Genomic DNA, 15,184 nt, shown 5'->3' with positions numbered 1-15,184 from the left:
TTCAGGCGGATTGACTCGGCCATTGCATCATATCGCACTTTACCTTGAAGAAAAAAAAAAAAGTTGCTTTGGGTTATTGTCCATTTGCACTACAAAGAACCGTGCGATGGGTTCTGCAGCATCTGGCCGAATATGGGTGGTTAAAATTGCAAGAAACTTTTGAGAATCCGTCCTGCTTTGTTTGTCGGCAGTCGAATTCTCAGTAAAAAGGCACTTTCCATCCATTTTTAGGGGCGGGGGCCTATTCCGGCTGAGTTTAGGCAAAAGCCGGGGGCCCCCCCCCCCCACTCAGGACTGGTCAGCAACGAACGTCGGAGTTGTGTTTCCATGATTTTTATGCTAATGTTCACCGCATGTGCGGGGCAACCTTTACACAAAAGGGCAGCCTTCCTGTGGAGAATACAATCATGTCACCGACATATTGCTTCATATATCAGTGCAACCAATATTGCTGTCTTACCCCCCCTCCCCTCCCCCATAATACATCTTGATCACAGTGGGTCAACACAAACCCCAAATCTCTCCGGTTGGAATGGAACTGGATTGATCCGCCACTGCCGGTGGAGCTGTGATTTACCAGAGAGGAAAAAAAAAAAAAAGTCAATCATTTATTCTTGCAGTCGCTCCTTCCCTGTTGGGAGGCATCATCGCTCATAAAGTGATCACGAGAGAGGAAGGGGGTGGGGGGGGGGGCGCTTTTAGAGTATTCACACTAAATCCAGCTTGTGCTGAGGGAATGTGGTTGCTTTTTATTTTTTTTCTTCCATTATTTTCAAAGCCAGTGTGCTAAAATAGCTCCCCTTGCTCACCCTTTATAGGCTATTTTTGTGAGCACATAAACACAACAAAGCTGTCAAGTAGCCAGTTTTGGCCAGTGGGGGCAGTAGAGGACTTTTTTTTTTTTTTGAATCAACTTTACATGATTACCGCATGAGAGAAGAACATGTTAGCGCGTAAGAAAAGATGCTCTATGACATGAAAATGAAACCAAAGCGATGATGCCGATATCATCATATGCGCGCTCGACAGTCTCCGGTCGCCTCCACAGGTGCTTCTTTTTTCTTTTTGAACGGCTTCTCCATCATCCCGTATCGACTCCGCCGCTGCAGGTTTAACCCCCTTAACCCAACAATTAAGAGATATTTCCGGTCTCGTCACAAACACGAGAAATATCCTTTAATTGTAAGGCTACAGGGGTCCTCCACTCCAAGCTCTCTTCTGTTTGCACAACCCCCCCCCCCGCCACCCCCCAAGCATACGGTGAAATATCCCTGACAAAAAATAAAAAAAAAGTCCAGTAAATGCACCACATAAATCGATGGATAGAAAGAATGTTTCATATCACGAGTCGGTCCTCTTTACGCGGATGATCCCGGCCGGGTCTTCTTGTTTCATCCGTGCTGGGGAAACCGGCGTGCCAGCCTCTCCTCCTTCCCAGTGTCCCTCCTCTCGCCTCTTTTTCCCCTCTGTTGCAACTTCTCCAAAAGTAAACAGTCCACTCACGCGATTGTCCTCCGTACTCGCCGCGTCCGTGGGCATCTGCCACGCCACGCGTGCGTCTGGTCACAGTGCAATGGCAGCGGCGGCGGCGGCGGCGGCGGCAGCAGTGCTGGTGGTGGACGTGTTGCGTGCGTGCGCGTGTGTGTGCACGCATTGCTCCTCCAACCCCCCCCCCCCCCAACCCCCCCTTGTCTCTCTCTCGCTCTCTCTCTCATCATGTTGCGTGTCTTTCCCCCCCCCGTCTCTTTTCAGTCTTTTTCGAGTCGGCTCGTCGGGACAAGCGAGCCGCGCTCGCTGCTGTCACGTGATCCGCAGAACCGTGGTGTGGAGTTTCTCTCTCTCACCCCCCCGCCTCAAGAATAATTTGGAAGCGTGTGCACGCGCTCCTCCTCCTCCTCCTCCTCCTCTTCCTCTCCATCCTCCTCTTCCTCATCCTCCCGCATCTTCCTCTCCTCCTTCTCCTCACCGGCTGCTGGAGGAGGGCGGGAGCGCCCAAGTGTCTTGCACCGGAGCTCACATGCATGTCCAATCCGCCCCCCCCCCGCCCCCCGCCCCTCCCCTCCCCTCCTTCTCCGAAGCAGCCTTCCCGCAGAACTCTTCATTTCAGTGGCTACTTCTAGTGGCTCAGGACGTCTAGCTGTTTTTTATTTTTGTTTTTTACATTTTATTTGATATATTTTTACATTTTGTGGTGGGGTAGTGGGTCGATCAATCCGTTGGGACCAGTTGGACTATACCGGACGGCCAAGCGTTCAGGCTTCGTCCTGTTCCCCCCCCCCCCCCCACCCTCCCCCTGTTGGTTTTTGTTTTCATTCTTGAATGAGGTATTTGTGCTGCTGCATGCCGCCATGGAGCTGCTGCTGGTCTGTCTCTCCTTGTGGATATTGCAATGCAACTCGGCCAAAGGGGACTCCATCATACACATCGGTAAGCCGGCCGTGCGCGCAGGTGAAACGAGACGCGTCGGGCGAAAAACGGTCGCAGCGGTTTGCGCATTTCTGCGTCCATTTTTTTGGGGGGGAATTTGGCTCATCTCTCTGGCGCTGGAAAAGTTATTTCTTGCACACCAGCCCCATAATTGTGCGCCGTCCATATTCTTGCAGCCTTTTTGTGTCTCACACACTCTCTCGCACTCTCTCTCTCTCTTGCGCACACACACACACGCACACACTCGAGTCCTTTTAAACCTGCACATCTCTGCTCAATGCACGTTTGGAACAAGAAGCAACTGTTTTCTGTCGGGGTTGCGAGGGGGAGGGGGTTTTGCCATAGCCACAAATGGATGAGGGCTAGCTCCCGTCTTTATGCCGGCAAGCTTCAACTTCCACCAGGACGTGACTGCCATGTCAATAAAGAGCAGCGGGGAAGGACGTCAGTGGACTTTTTAGCCATGCAAAACGCATAGAGAACCTCTTTGTGCGCCCCATACTGGTTTTGCCCCCCCCCCCCCCCCCCCCCCCCAAAGAACGAGGAAGAACCTCACCACCTCTAATCTTGAACCCCCCCCGCCCCCCCCACGCGCACACACACACACCTTACCCAACCCTCCCCACCCCCACATTGCAGTGCATGGTGTTGCAGTGTCAAATCACCAAATATGTTAGCTGCGCTGTGCGCATGCAGCAGTGCTTCTCACTTTTTTTTTTTTATTTTTTTTTTTGCTGCTGCAACAGTCTGGGCCAGCAGCAGGTGCCTCCGTCATCAGCTTTAGTGCAGCACTGGGACTTCATCCAAGTCGTATTGGTTGATGCACGTCAGCGGGCACCAAATATACTTCTCCTTTCCGGAAAAAGCTGCCACCCCCGACTGATATACGCCCTCCTGTCTGACAGTGATGCCATAAACACACAAGCAAGAGGATGGAGAGTGGGGTGGGCTTTTATTTGGTTTGCCTCACAGGCACGCAGCTCATGGGTTGGGACCGCCTGGAATATAATGTACTCTAATTGCCCCACGGGGATAAATCAAGTTTTCTGAATCTGAATCTGTGTCGCTGTCCACGGGTCTGCCATGACCGGACACGTGAAAACAGTTGAAGGCTCGCGCTAACCAAAATGGTGGATGCACACCAATCGGCGCCCTGTGATTCTCCCGTCATCCATTTTTTGTTTGTTGTTCCACAGGTGCCATATTTGAGGAGAACGCCGTGAAGGATGACGAGATTTTCCAGCTGGCAATCTCAGACCTGAGTCTAAACGATGACATCTTGCAAAGCGAGAAGATCACGCACTCTGTCAAACTCATCGAGCCCAACAACCCTTTCCAGGCTGTGCAGGAAGGTAGGCGCATGGCTTTTATTCATTTATTCAAAAATGTTGCCGGATGACCGTGGAAGGAAGGGTTGTATGGTTGCTTGAAGACATTTTCAAAAAGGAAGGGAAACTGATGGAAGGAGGATATCGGATGAGTTGGTAGTACGGAAGACAAATGTGTGACGCGAGGACCGACGGGCCAATATCCGTAATTGTTGCAGGAAGGACCAATCATGGAACGCTATAAGCTTTCGAAACTTAGCTTGTAGCAGACGTGTGCACATTTTCAGCATGGCGTCTCTGATCCACTGGCGAAAGGACACTTTGATCCTCTCCTCTTTCATCTATAACCGCTTCAGACAACAAATTGTCTGTGTCCTATGCGTTGTGTTGTGTTATTTTTGTTATTTTGACTTCATAAATGGCGCCGCATGAGTGGCTGCCTTTTTAGCAGCTCCTATATTTTGTTGTTCTACTTCTTCCTTTCATAACTTTGCTGCTGTGAATCGGGAATTTCTCCATTGCGAGACTAATAAAGGTTTTCTTATCTTATAATGCAGTCGGGAAGCAATGAGTGAACGGGGAGCGAAAGGAAGTGTGGTCGAAGAATTCATCAAATGGGTTGCATGGAAAGTGAGGTGGGTAGAAGACGGAAGGATGGAAAGAAGTCAAAGCTTTGGGAGGAAGGAAGAACGACGGAAAGAGAATGTGTAGGTAGTGGAAGAAAGGGAGGGTGGGGAGGAGCCAGAAAGTTTGGAAGACAGAATGATGAAGGGAAAAAAAGCTTGAAGGGAAGGAGGGCGGTCTGAAGGGGAGGAAGGATGAGCAAAGGCTGAAAAGATGGAGGGATGGTGAGAAGCCAAGGATTAGGAAGGAAGGTTGTCAGGGATGAAATCTGAAGGTAAGGAAGTAGGAAGAAAGGAAGGATAGAATGAAGACGAAAAGGGTGGTCGTAGGAAGGATGGAAGCAAGGCAGAACATATGGTTTGAGGAAGGAATCGGGGAAATGAGCCAGGGACGATTTAAGGGAAGTGGAAGCTGGAAAAGAGAGTTGGAGAGGAAAATGAGGGAGCGGACAGAAAAAAGGAAGACATGAAGGACAGTATTGAGGCCATAGGAGGAGGAAAAGACCACAGAAGGATGCGGAAATTGAAGGCAAACGATGGAAGGAATCAAGGAGGGGTAGACACAAATGATGAAGGCAAGGCAGAAACGGGAAAGTCAAAGGAAGCAAAGAGGAGGAAGGAGTGCGAGGAAGAGAGGAAGACCGGCATGAGCGAGTGAAGGAATAAAGCGAGGGCGGAAGGCGGCGGGCGGGCAGGAAGGAAGGGGAGAAAGTCTTCTTCCTGTTGCTGGCGGCGCTGCTGCTGCTGCTGCCGTTTGCATCTCAGCATGTCAAAAGAAACAAGCGCGTGCGTCCGTCCGTGCGCACGAGGAAGCCGTCTCCTGGCAACAAACAGCCAGGTGGCAGCAGTGAGTCGCATCGCGGTCGCTTCACAGAAGCCCAAAATCCAAGAAGAGAAAAAAAAGTCTTCTGCTCTTGTCATGCGAGATCACCTTTGTCGTGCGCGCGCGACGCGTCCAAACATGCCGAGGTGGCCTTTTTTGCCTCACTGCTGCGTGACAAGTGGCGCAGCCACGTTGGCGGTGGAACGAATTCCCGCTTTACTTCGAGTCATTCAGTCTTTTTAACAGCTTCCAGGGAACTTTCAAAGTCCCCCCGCGCCGCGTTTCGTGCGCCGGCTCGTCCCTTTGCTATTTAATTCATGGTTGTCTCCATTCACAAATCTGTCTTGTGCATAATGCCGAACGCGGCGGAACATCCGCTGTGAAAGGTTGGCCCAATCCAAATCGACATGCTGCCGTCGCACTCGCTTTCGATGTCAACATGCGCTAAGAACATCCTCGCTTTTGACACAATTTCAAATTAGTAGCGCGAGTGGCCTGCGTTGCTTGACACGATTCGGTCGACAATCCCAACACGCAAGCCGTGCCCAAACTGTTGCGTTTTTGTCACATTGTCTTGTTGTTTAGTCCAACTAGAACAGGAAGAACAACTTAAATGATGAACGGGGGGGGGGGGGGGGCACCATTTTAACCACTGGGTCACCGGGCCCGCCTATGACAGAATTGCCATTTTAAATATAGTCAAACTACATGTGCGCACTCGAACTATATTCATTTTTGATCGTTCATTTTTCAATGCATCTGTAAAAGGTCGCAGTATCAACTCGAGGTTTGCAGCAAACTAAATAACCAAGTTGCCCAAAAAATGTACATTTGTTTGTTTGGCGTTCTTTCGCGAGTCACCTTCATCTTGCGAGTTGGTTTGTTCAGTAGAGGTAGAGACTGCTTACAGATTTCACCAATTCTTTATTGGATTCATTTTGCCATTATTCACAAAGTTCCCCCAAGTTTCGTGGAATCGCTTTATTAAAACCGTGCCCGTTTGAAAATGTCAAAACGACGGTTTCGGAAAAAAAGAATAGTGCTGCACGTTTGACTTTTGGGTCGTTGGCTCCACCTCCTGTACATAAAGCGAGTCTTAATATAACTTGAAGCGAGTGCCGCAAAGACAATTTGTCAGGGATATTGATTCATGGCCCATTTCCTGTGATGACTCTCCCCATTGGTAGCTTTGATTGCCTATCCATCTTCATTACACTTCCAACTGTTTTAGAGTTAAAACGGCAGGAAATGACTGCGGTTGCTATGTTGAGGAGCAGGGGGAGGGGGGGGGGCATGGATGGGTCCCCCATTCTCGCGTTGGAGTTGAGTGACAAGCGGGATACCTTGACCTTTGGCTTTGCTCTTTGGTCGGCCGCCCTCCCGCCGTGAGTGGCGGTTGGGACCCCCGTGGTGGCGATGAGCGAGGGGAGGGTCTCTGAATGCCGACGAGATCATTGAGCAAGAGGGCGCCGGATGGCGACGACTTGAATAAACATGAGTAGACATGGGAGTTAAGAAGGGCGCTGATGAGGAAAATGCGCTTGCCAAGTGAGGGGGGGAGGACTTGCAGCGTCATGTTTTGTCCTCACGTGGCTTCCTCCTGCCCTTGCCTGCAAACTTTCAAGTCCTCTCGTGACCCGCAGGAGGATGACCAAACACACGCCGCCAAATCCGACAAAGTATTGTCGTCAAACGGCCGTCGTGGCGACTGTTGCAAGGTGCAACGATGAGAACAGAATTGTTTTTGCTTTTTTTTAAATGGTGATTCCACATCAGGTTTTCATAAGAATTTATATACAGTATATATATATATATATATATATATATATACACACAGTATATAATAAGGGTTAGGTTCAGCAACAGTTGGATTACTTTATTAAATTTTTTAAATGCCATAGCTATATTTTACAATGCCTGGTAAAATCTGTCTTGAATTATCTTTTATATGTCAAACTTGAAAACCAAAAATGAAAATGACTCAAAAAATCTGATCAGCTCGATCAAAAGTAATGAAAATAAGACATTTGTCAATGTCTGCTTTTACTTTGGAAAACAATTGAGAATCTTATTGAATTTATGGCAGATGTTACGAACGAAACCAGGGAGTGAATCCATTAATCTTTTGGTGAACTTTCTGCAGTGACATTATGAAACGGTGTCCTGATATTGAAAGGGGAATGGAAATTGAACATTTTTTGGGAGAAAATCGGATTCGCAGGTTATGTTCCACACTATCCCCCCCCCCCCCCATCCTTGCAGTTAGTTAAAATTTTGGGGAGGTGACGTTTGCATGGGCTCAGAGGTGCAGCTGATGCAAAAGTGGTTTACTGACACTTAGAGTGGATCATTTGAATAATTGATGGCCTTCGCAGCAACGTGCAGTACACACCTGGAAACCCCCCGCCCCCCAACCAATTCTGAGCGGGTCAAAATATAATGCATCACACTTGTGTGCACCTTGTTCTCTTTCGAGAGGCTGCGCAGGGATGTGCTTTGATGCATTACTGCCAGTAGTCCAACATTTGTCTTTTTTTTAACGGTCCTAGCCCCACCGCCGCGACTACACATGACGGGATGCGGCGGCGTTATCTCGCAAGGTAGCGGAATTGCATTGATTGATGCGCTAACTTTGCCAGCCTGGGGAACCAAGTCCGTGTCAGTGGAAATTATGTTGCAGTATTGACAAAAAAAATGTCATTAGTTTTCTTGTTGTTAAGCACTCCCAATGCCAAGCTCACATTCTCCCTACTTACTTCTGGTTTCGATTTGTGCTGCAGCCCGTTCAGGATGCCCTTTTTTTCTTCCTCTGCCGGTTGCTAGCAACTACATTTTTTTTGATCAGAACATTAGCATGATTAAAAATGATCATGCAGCGTACCTCCGCCACGTGGACTGCTTCGTCCTTTTAGTTGAATGCTAATAAACATTGCTTCATGACATCGGCGGATTAGCATCGGTGTAATACTCTCTTACGTGACTGATATTTGAACAAAAACAGCGTTGCCAGACACAAAACAGAAAATATATTCTTTATCATCTGCGAAGAACGAACATTTCCACAGCTCACGTAAGAGTTGTGATCGTCTCCATATACTGCATATCGTTAAGTTTGTATTACGAGCACGGTTATGGAAATAATTAATCATGAGGGCACTGCTTTTTTTATTTTATTTTATTTTTTTAATCGCTGGTATCAGGTAGAACACTCGTACCGCCAAAAGCATCACTTTTAAGGACACCCCCCAATTGTCACCTTTGTTAGATTTCTCAATCATTTGTAAAAATAACACACGTCCTGACTCATCGCACAGATTTATGAAAAAAATATCACATTCGTGATCACGGACAGAATCAAACTGAAAGTTAACTGTGAGCCAGTGAGAGAGACAAAAAAAAAAAGTGCTCCCTCGTATTACTCATACAACTTGAGCGAAACCTCAACAATTGATTAGCAACTTGTAGGTGTTGTACCAGCATACAAGTTATTTCTGTTCTCCGTGGTGGGAGGAGATTTTTGGACCACCGAGTAGATTTATGTAAGTTAACACCAGGTGATAAGAAACTCTGGAGAATGACAAGCTGATTTGTTGCCTTTGGGAGAGGCAGAAGATTCATCCTCCCTGTTTCCAAGGAAAACAATGCCTACGTGCTCCTTTGTCAACCCGAGTGAACGGCAATTGAAAGCCACTCAGTGCAGGTAGACGCTTGCTCCTTCGCTGTGCTGTAATTTGTTGAGTGTTCTGCCCCACAGAGTCCACTTTCCCTCCCGCATGTCACCCATGCCAAGGTAAAGTCAAGGGCGGCTTCATCCCTTTCGCTCCTTCTGTCCGTTAAAGATGATTTTGAGAAACACTCCCCTCCCTCCCTCCCCCACGCACACCTCCCCCGCCCCGTGCGCAATCTGTCATGACAAAAGGTGAAAAGATGGTTCATTTGAAGATGTCTGCACGGGTAATTTCATCCGCCATCTGATTCTCGGGTTTATGACAACTCATTACTCGCCGTGCTCTAAATGTGATGGAACGTTGCCTGTTCACTATTACTGTGCCCCGTGAATTTAATAATGCCGCATAAATCTCGGTAATGGATTTGTTTGTGTTTTGATGTCTTTTCCGGCGGCTCGGGCACAAAGAGATGGGCGCAGGGGGCCGACCTTTTTTGTTTGTCGCCCACCCGGTTAATGACACCACAGTTATTTTAATCTGCACAAACGCTCGGGTACCTTCATCAGCCTAGTGATGCTGCGGCAGAGGCGGGGTGTATCTTGCACAGTTTAATCTCCTCAGTGTTTGGGAAGGGTTAATTGCAAGATCAGTGGAAATCCTTCTTTGCGGGCCGAAACGGTATCATAAGCACTGACCTCCATTTATGACAGAAATACTATTTGCTCCATGGAGTTGTATTAATTTGCTCTCGAGGGTCTCGCAAACATGCAATAGAGCATCTGTTCATTGCTAGCATGACAAGTTCATGATGGGGGTTTTGCCAAAAACGAAATGTTACCGGTTTGTTGTTATATTTTTTTAGAATGTACATCAGTTAAAACATGAGAGGCTATCAATTTACCTGACGACCACATGGGAACGGTCACATCAGTGCTCTTTATATGCCTTGACATGAAGTAAAGAGCGACTGATGTTGTAATTTTTTCCACGTAGTTGTCATGTTGATTCTCGACTGCTGATGACGATGATGATTGTTGTATATTGTACTGTATTGATGGTTTCTAAAATTGCCACGTGAAAGGTTTGGTGCATTTAGGCATGTTAAGTCCCCTCTGAAGGCTCGGTTACCAAAAGCAATGTCCGCCGTGCTCAGGATGCTTACCTGAAGCATCAACATCTCTGCCAATTTCTCGCCTCCCCGTCAGCGGCAATTCTCCAAAGTACGCCCGCATGCGAGTAGGCTGTTCAAAGCGCCGTGCTGGTTTTATGGATCGGTATTTTCACGAGTAGACGTTTTGGCTACATGTAGTACAGGTGGGTTGTTGTCACGGGGCGCCCTTGCGTTTGCACTTCCAAGCAATTAATCCCCATTGGGTTTTGCGTGTTTGCGGAGCTCTCCCGTCCCGCGGTACACAATCGGCGCCTCAACACAAACATGGTCGATGTTGACTCATCCATCGAGAGAGCACCTGACATTTGCCGGCACACGGTTTCGTTACGCGTTGTTTCAATCGCTGTTTGCTAACAAGTTAGCCGGAGAACACAAAACTGACATTTTGCCACTCGGGTCAAGTAGGGAGGACATTACATTTACGAGGATCTTCTCCTTTGAGTTAAGCAAGCTTAAATTAGTCTGGCTTTGGGTTTAAGACCCGTCATTCGTAAAAATGGGCCCGTCCGTATTCAGTGGTGGGACGTAATAAAGTACAAATACAACATGTACTCAAATAGATTTTTAAGCATCTGTACTTTGAGTACATTTTACTTGTACTCTCTTCATTGGAGAAAAAAAATTATACACAAATGTGTGCTTTCTATCGACTTTGCCAAAATAGACTTGTTACTTTACTCAGCATCTGCAGATTATGACACAACTTTATGAACAATACAAAAGATTTAAATAGGGAGCGGAGAAGTCAGTTTTTCGTAATTTTATCTTGCCAAATAGTGGAATTAGCATTGGCCTTAAAAAAACAAACAAATGAGAACCCCCCCCCCCCCTCCCCAAATCCATATCTGTCACTCCTTACCTGTTACACCTAGTAACACACAAAAAACACTCTTTCCAAGCAGCTCCATAATGACCAACTGTTTTTTTATTTTTATTCGTAAAAATGTCTTTTTATCAGCCTCCGTCAAATTAAGCAGTGCCTATTTGGCGTACCACTTTTTTTGGGGAGTCCCTGTTTAGGCAGGTATGAAAATTAGATGCTTCGTTTCCTGAGAGTGGGGCAAAATTCATAATGGCTTATTCAGGCAATTTTTGGAAATGGACAGATAAACGATTTTTTGGTGTGTACATTTTACTTATGACACATCTACGAAAACCCGAATGGGTGGGTAAACTGTCATTCTTCACACAGCATATCACGTATTTAAATGACCTTGGACGCGTCAGCCCGCTATTGGCGGCCTTTGTCATGCGCTGAATGGTTTCATCTGACTTGATCATAATCAAATGTGAGTAGGCATTGTTTCGCATTAAAACCAATTGAACGCAACAAAGCAAGACTCCAGCCACCATGCTGACTTGGACAATTTGACTTTGTTCGCTGCTGATTGCATCCTGGCCTGGGCACCTTTTCAGTGCAACACGGTCGATTTTGGTCAGTGTGGCAATTAATGCAACAAAATACTGTACGTGATTGCAAATGATTAAAAAAAAAAAAAACGTTCATAAAAGCAACAGCGGTCTGGATGCTGGCGCCATTCGTCACCTTCGTCAACATGACACAAGGACGTCACCCTGCAATAACAGGCTCTCGCGCGGCGGAAAACTCGAGTCGAGGACGCGTCACTGCGCTCTTTTAAAGCTGAAAGCGTGAAGAGGCGCGAAAAGGAACGTCGAGCGGCGTCGCAAACAAACGCCACTTCAAGAGGCTGACCGCCGTTTAAAAGGCGGGAGACGGCCGGCGGAGGCCATCAAGCTCGGAAATGGCTGAAACCCGGCAGGAGTTTTGCTTGTTCATAGTGAAACGAGGAAGGGAAGCATCTGCCTTGAAATGGGCTTTCTGAAAGACTGCTCGGTCAAGAACTCCTTCATGTGGTGAGAGCAGAGAAAGAGTCCAAGGGAAATAGAGGAAGAATTCATCCCCTGCACCATAAGACTGATCTGTCACTCTTTTTGTGCAAAGGCTCTTTCGATTCACTCTTTCCTGCTTTGCTTGACTGAAGCAGCTCAACATGATGTTCGTGAGGGACAAACACCCATGAAGACCTCCACTGTGGCCCAACCCCTCCCGACGTTATTCCGCCCAGTAGGACGCTCTCACGGAAACACAAGTTCAGAGCTGACAAAAAATAAAAATGTTCCCACCACTTGAATTTTAACCCGCCATGCTAGCCCATTTCGCACATTGGCGTAACTGAGGAGTGGTAGAGCGATTCACCATTGCACCTTCAGACATCCTCGTTTAGGCCGATTGGCACAGAGGGGAGTTGGCGGCTTGGATATTTTTACTTCCGGCTTCTAGCCTTACAAACTCCTCCGACAAATTCATAGTTTGACCCTCAACGCTAACAAAATATGAGTTACAAGGCAGAAAAGGCGACTGGTTTACAATACCTTGTCCTGCCGTATTTGTTTACCTTTTTGATTTTCTTTATTGTTGGGAGGGACTGTTTTATCTTTGTCTAGAGTTGTGTTAGTGTAAAAAAAATTTTTTTTAAATCGATTTAAAAATGATAATATTGGCTAATTAATTAGTCAAATGACAGATTTTTGCAGATTTAAAAAAGCAAATATCGGCCAATCAATTGGTCCTTAGAAAGCTTTGTCCTAAATTACGCGTGAATGACTTTTGGCTTAATTTGACTTTTTTAGACTCTACATTTATATTTTCTGGGTCCCATCGTATATTTTTTGATAAGTACGGTTTTAAATTGTGGAAACATGCATCATACATGCCCTTTAAACATTGTACTCTTTTTTTTTTTCCCCTTCCCCCCGCATTTTATGTTGAGACACGGATATAGTTTCTCCTTTGATGCCGGCAAACTCTTTCACCACTGCACTTGAAGATTGATGTCTTGCCTCCTGATAACTTCATGAAAGCGTCTTCAATGGCTGCCGCCTTGCTTCTTGGCTTTGAGCGTCTCGCGGCAACACTGTCGCCTAAGAGCCCGCGTGCACAAATCGGCATCCATTCATGCATTTGGCCGTGCCACTTGGCGCTGCAAATGTGTGATTTCTCAGTACATCAGAGCACTCGGACATCAGCGCGTGTCGGAAAAACAGTCCGATGGATTTTCTTTTCCTTTTAGGCTTGCCTTTTCATCATTTAAGGTACCATCTACAAGGATGTACCTAGACTGCTTTTTACCAGGTTGTGGCTGGCACAGAGCCACTTTTTAAAATTTATTTATTTATGGAAATAGAATGAAAAAAGATGGATAATGTGCGCCAGAAGTAGAACGTTTGGGGGTGGGGTGAGGGGGTCAAGGTAGATACATGCATTACCTGCACTGCACATCATTAGGGTCACGTTTAATGAGAGCCCATGCCAGCTGATGTTAGGTGGGCGACACCCTGTCCACTTATAGACCAACAAACCCTGCCATTCACACTATTTAGTCTGCAACTAAGCTAAGGGAATGTGTCATTCGTTCAAAACCAAATGAAAAAATAGACTTTAATTTTTGTGTTTCTTAATCTAAAAAAAAACTATCGATTTTTGTCTCGGATCAAAAATACCAAATTGAAAAACAGCCCACAGGACTGATTTAAATGGTCCTGACTGATTGTGGTATAAAACAACACCACTGGCCGGCGTTAGCAGCTAAGTGCTAGCGGCGAGTGTTCGGTGGGCGCGCGTGACATTGCTGCCTGACGACGTTTGAAAAACCGTTAATTCGGCAAAAATCAATCCGCACACTTACGTTTACGTTTGCTGACTGCCTGACATCGTCGTTACCGATAGATAATTTTTGGACAACCCAGATTGATTCAAATATGCAGTTTTAGCAGGCAAAAGCACTAGCGTGGCCCCGATGTCACTTGATCACCACGTTTATCATGACGTTAAGATTCCTGTCTTCATGATGCGTAAAATGTAAATTCATTTTCAATGAAAAAGGATCCTTCAATATTAATGTAAAATGAACATAGCTTTGGTCCTAATTTGAATGTTTATTTATAGCACACTGTGTATTTTTGGTTGAGATGTGCCAATGGGTGGGGGCGGGGGCAGCTCTTTGGGTAAACATGGTACAAAGGATGTAGTGGTACAATCTCCTCGAAATGCCACGGAAATAAATTATTTCATTGGAAAGTGTGAGAGAGAGCCCTGCTTTGCTTTTGCGTTGCTTTGTTTGCTGTAATCCAAGCGGCTTTTCTCGCTGCTTTTTCACGCGCTGTGAAAAGTTTGGTTGGAAACATCGCAGCGGCCAATTAAAGCGAGCTGCCGTCACGTCGGATTCCCCTGCGAATTTTCACACGACCGTCTCGATGGCAGACGGCTGCTTTTCAATGTTTCACTTTGGCTCGCTGGCATATTTGACTGAAGACGCTTGGGGGGAAGTCATTGCGCAAATGGTTACCGGGTGGTTTGGCGACGGGACGCGACGAAAAGTGAGTGCAGATGAGGAAAGTGTCAAAACACAATTTTTATCTTTGTCATGTTTGCTCACCGCCTTCAATTGCAAGTCACATAGCATCCAATTTTCACGTTCCTGTCAAGGAAAATAAACAACGATGGTAAGTTAGCTTACCCCGGACACTGCGTCTTTAGAAACTGCAGTCTCCACTTTGCTTGAACGGTCTGTTTTCGCCGTCTTTAGTCACTTTTTAAAATCAAGTTCTGTCAGAAGCATTGTTTAGATCGATATTTACTTTGCTTTTGTTTATATTTGATAATTTCACATAGCAGCACTAGGACTCACACGCATTTATCATTTGATAAATGCTGTCACTTCAAAGGAAAATGAAGACATAGTAGGTGATTTTTTTTTTGTGTGTGTGTTATATCATGGTGTATCATTCCCGTGATATAAAATGGCTTGTATCACAGGTGTCAAAGTCAAGGCCCAGGGGCCAGATCTGGCCCGCCACGTCATTTTACGTGGCCCGCAAAAGCAAATCATCCGTGTCAACTTCCATGATCCTTGCTTAAATCCGTACCGAAATCTCAAATTTTTAATACGTAATAAATAACGGTAACATTTTGCAATCATTTTGTTACTCTGTTTAAACTCACTTGAGCAATATTTGAACCGATTTCAACACTAGTGTGCCATCATTGTTTTTTTTTTTTGTGTACAAGTAATAATACGACGTGATGATTAAACATTTATTCGGTTTCACTGTCTTAATGGCCC

General features: G+C 46.2%; 1 protein-coding gene across 1 annotated transcript in view; it reads left to right on the top strand.

The window, feature by feature from the left end:
- The first annotated feature begins 1,805 nt into the window (after positions 1-1,805).
- grid1a (glutamate receptor, ionotropic, delta 1a) overlaps positions 1,806-15,184 on the top strand; it is a 190,969-nt gene continuing 177,590 nt past the window's right edge. The window contains exons 1-2 of the mRNA XM_086122400.1: positions 1,806-2,427; positions 3,624-3,779. Coding sequence (XP_085978526.1) covers positions 2,349-2,427; positions 3,624-3,779 — 235 coding nt within the window. The 5' untranslated portion in view covers positions 1,806-2,348. The remainder of the gene's footprint in view (positions 2,428-3,623; positions 3,780-15,184) is intronic.

Source organism: Hippocampus guttulatus, chromosome 10 (genome assembly GCF_054856545.1).
Source record: "Hippocampus guttulatus isolate MCC_2025c chromosome 10, RoL_Hgut_1.0, whole genome shotgun sequence".
Lineage (NCBI taxonomy): Eukaryota > Metazoa > Chordata > Actinopteri > Syngnathiformes > Syngnathidae > Hippocampus > Hippocampus guttulatus.
Note: the sequence above shows the minus strand (reverse complement) of the source record. Positions and strands in the feature narration are given on the sequence as shown.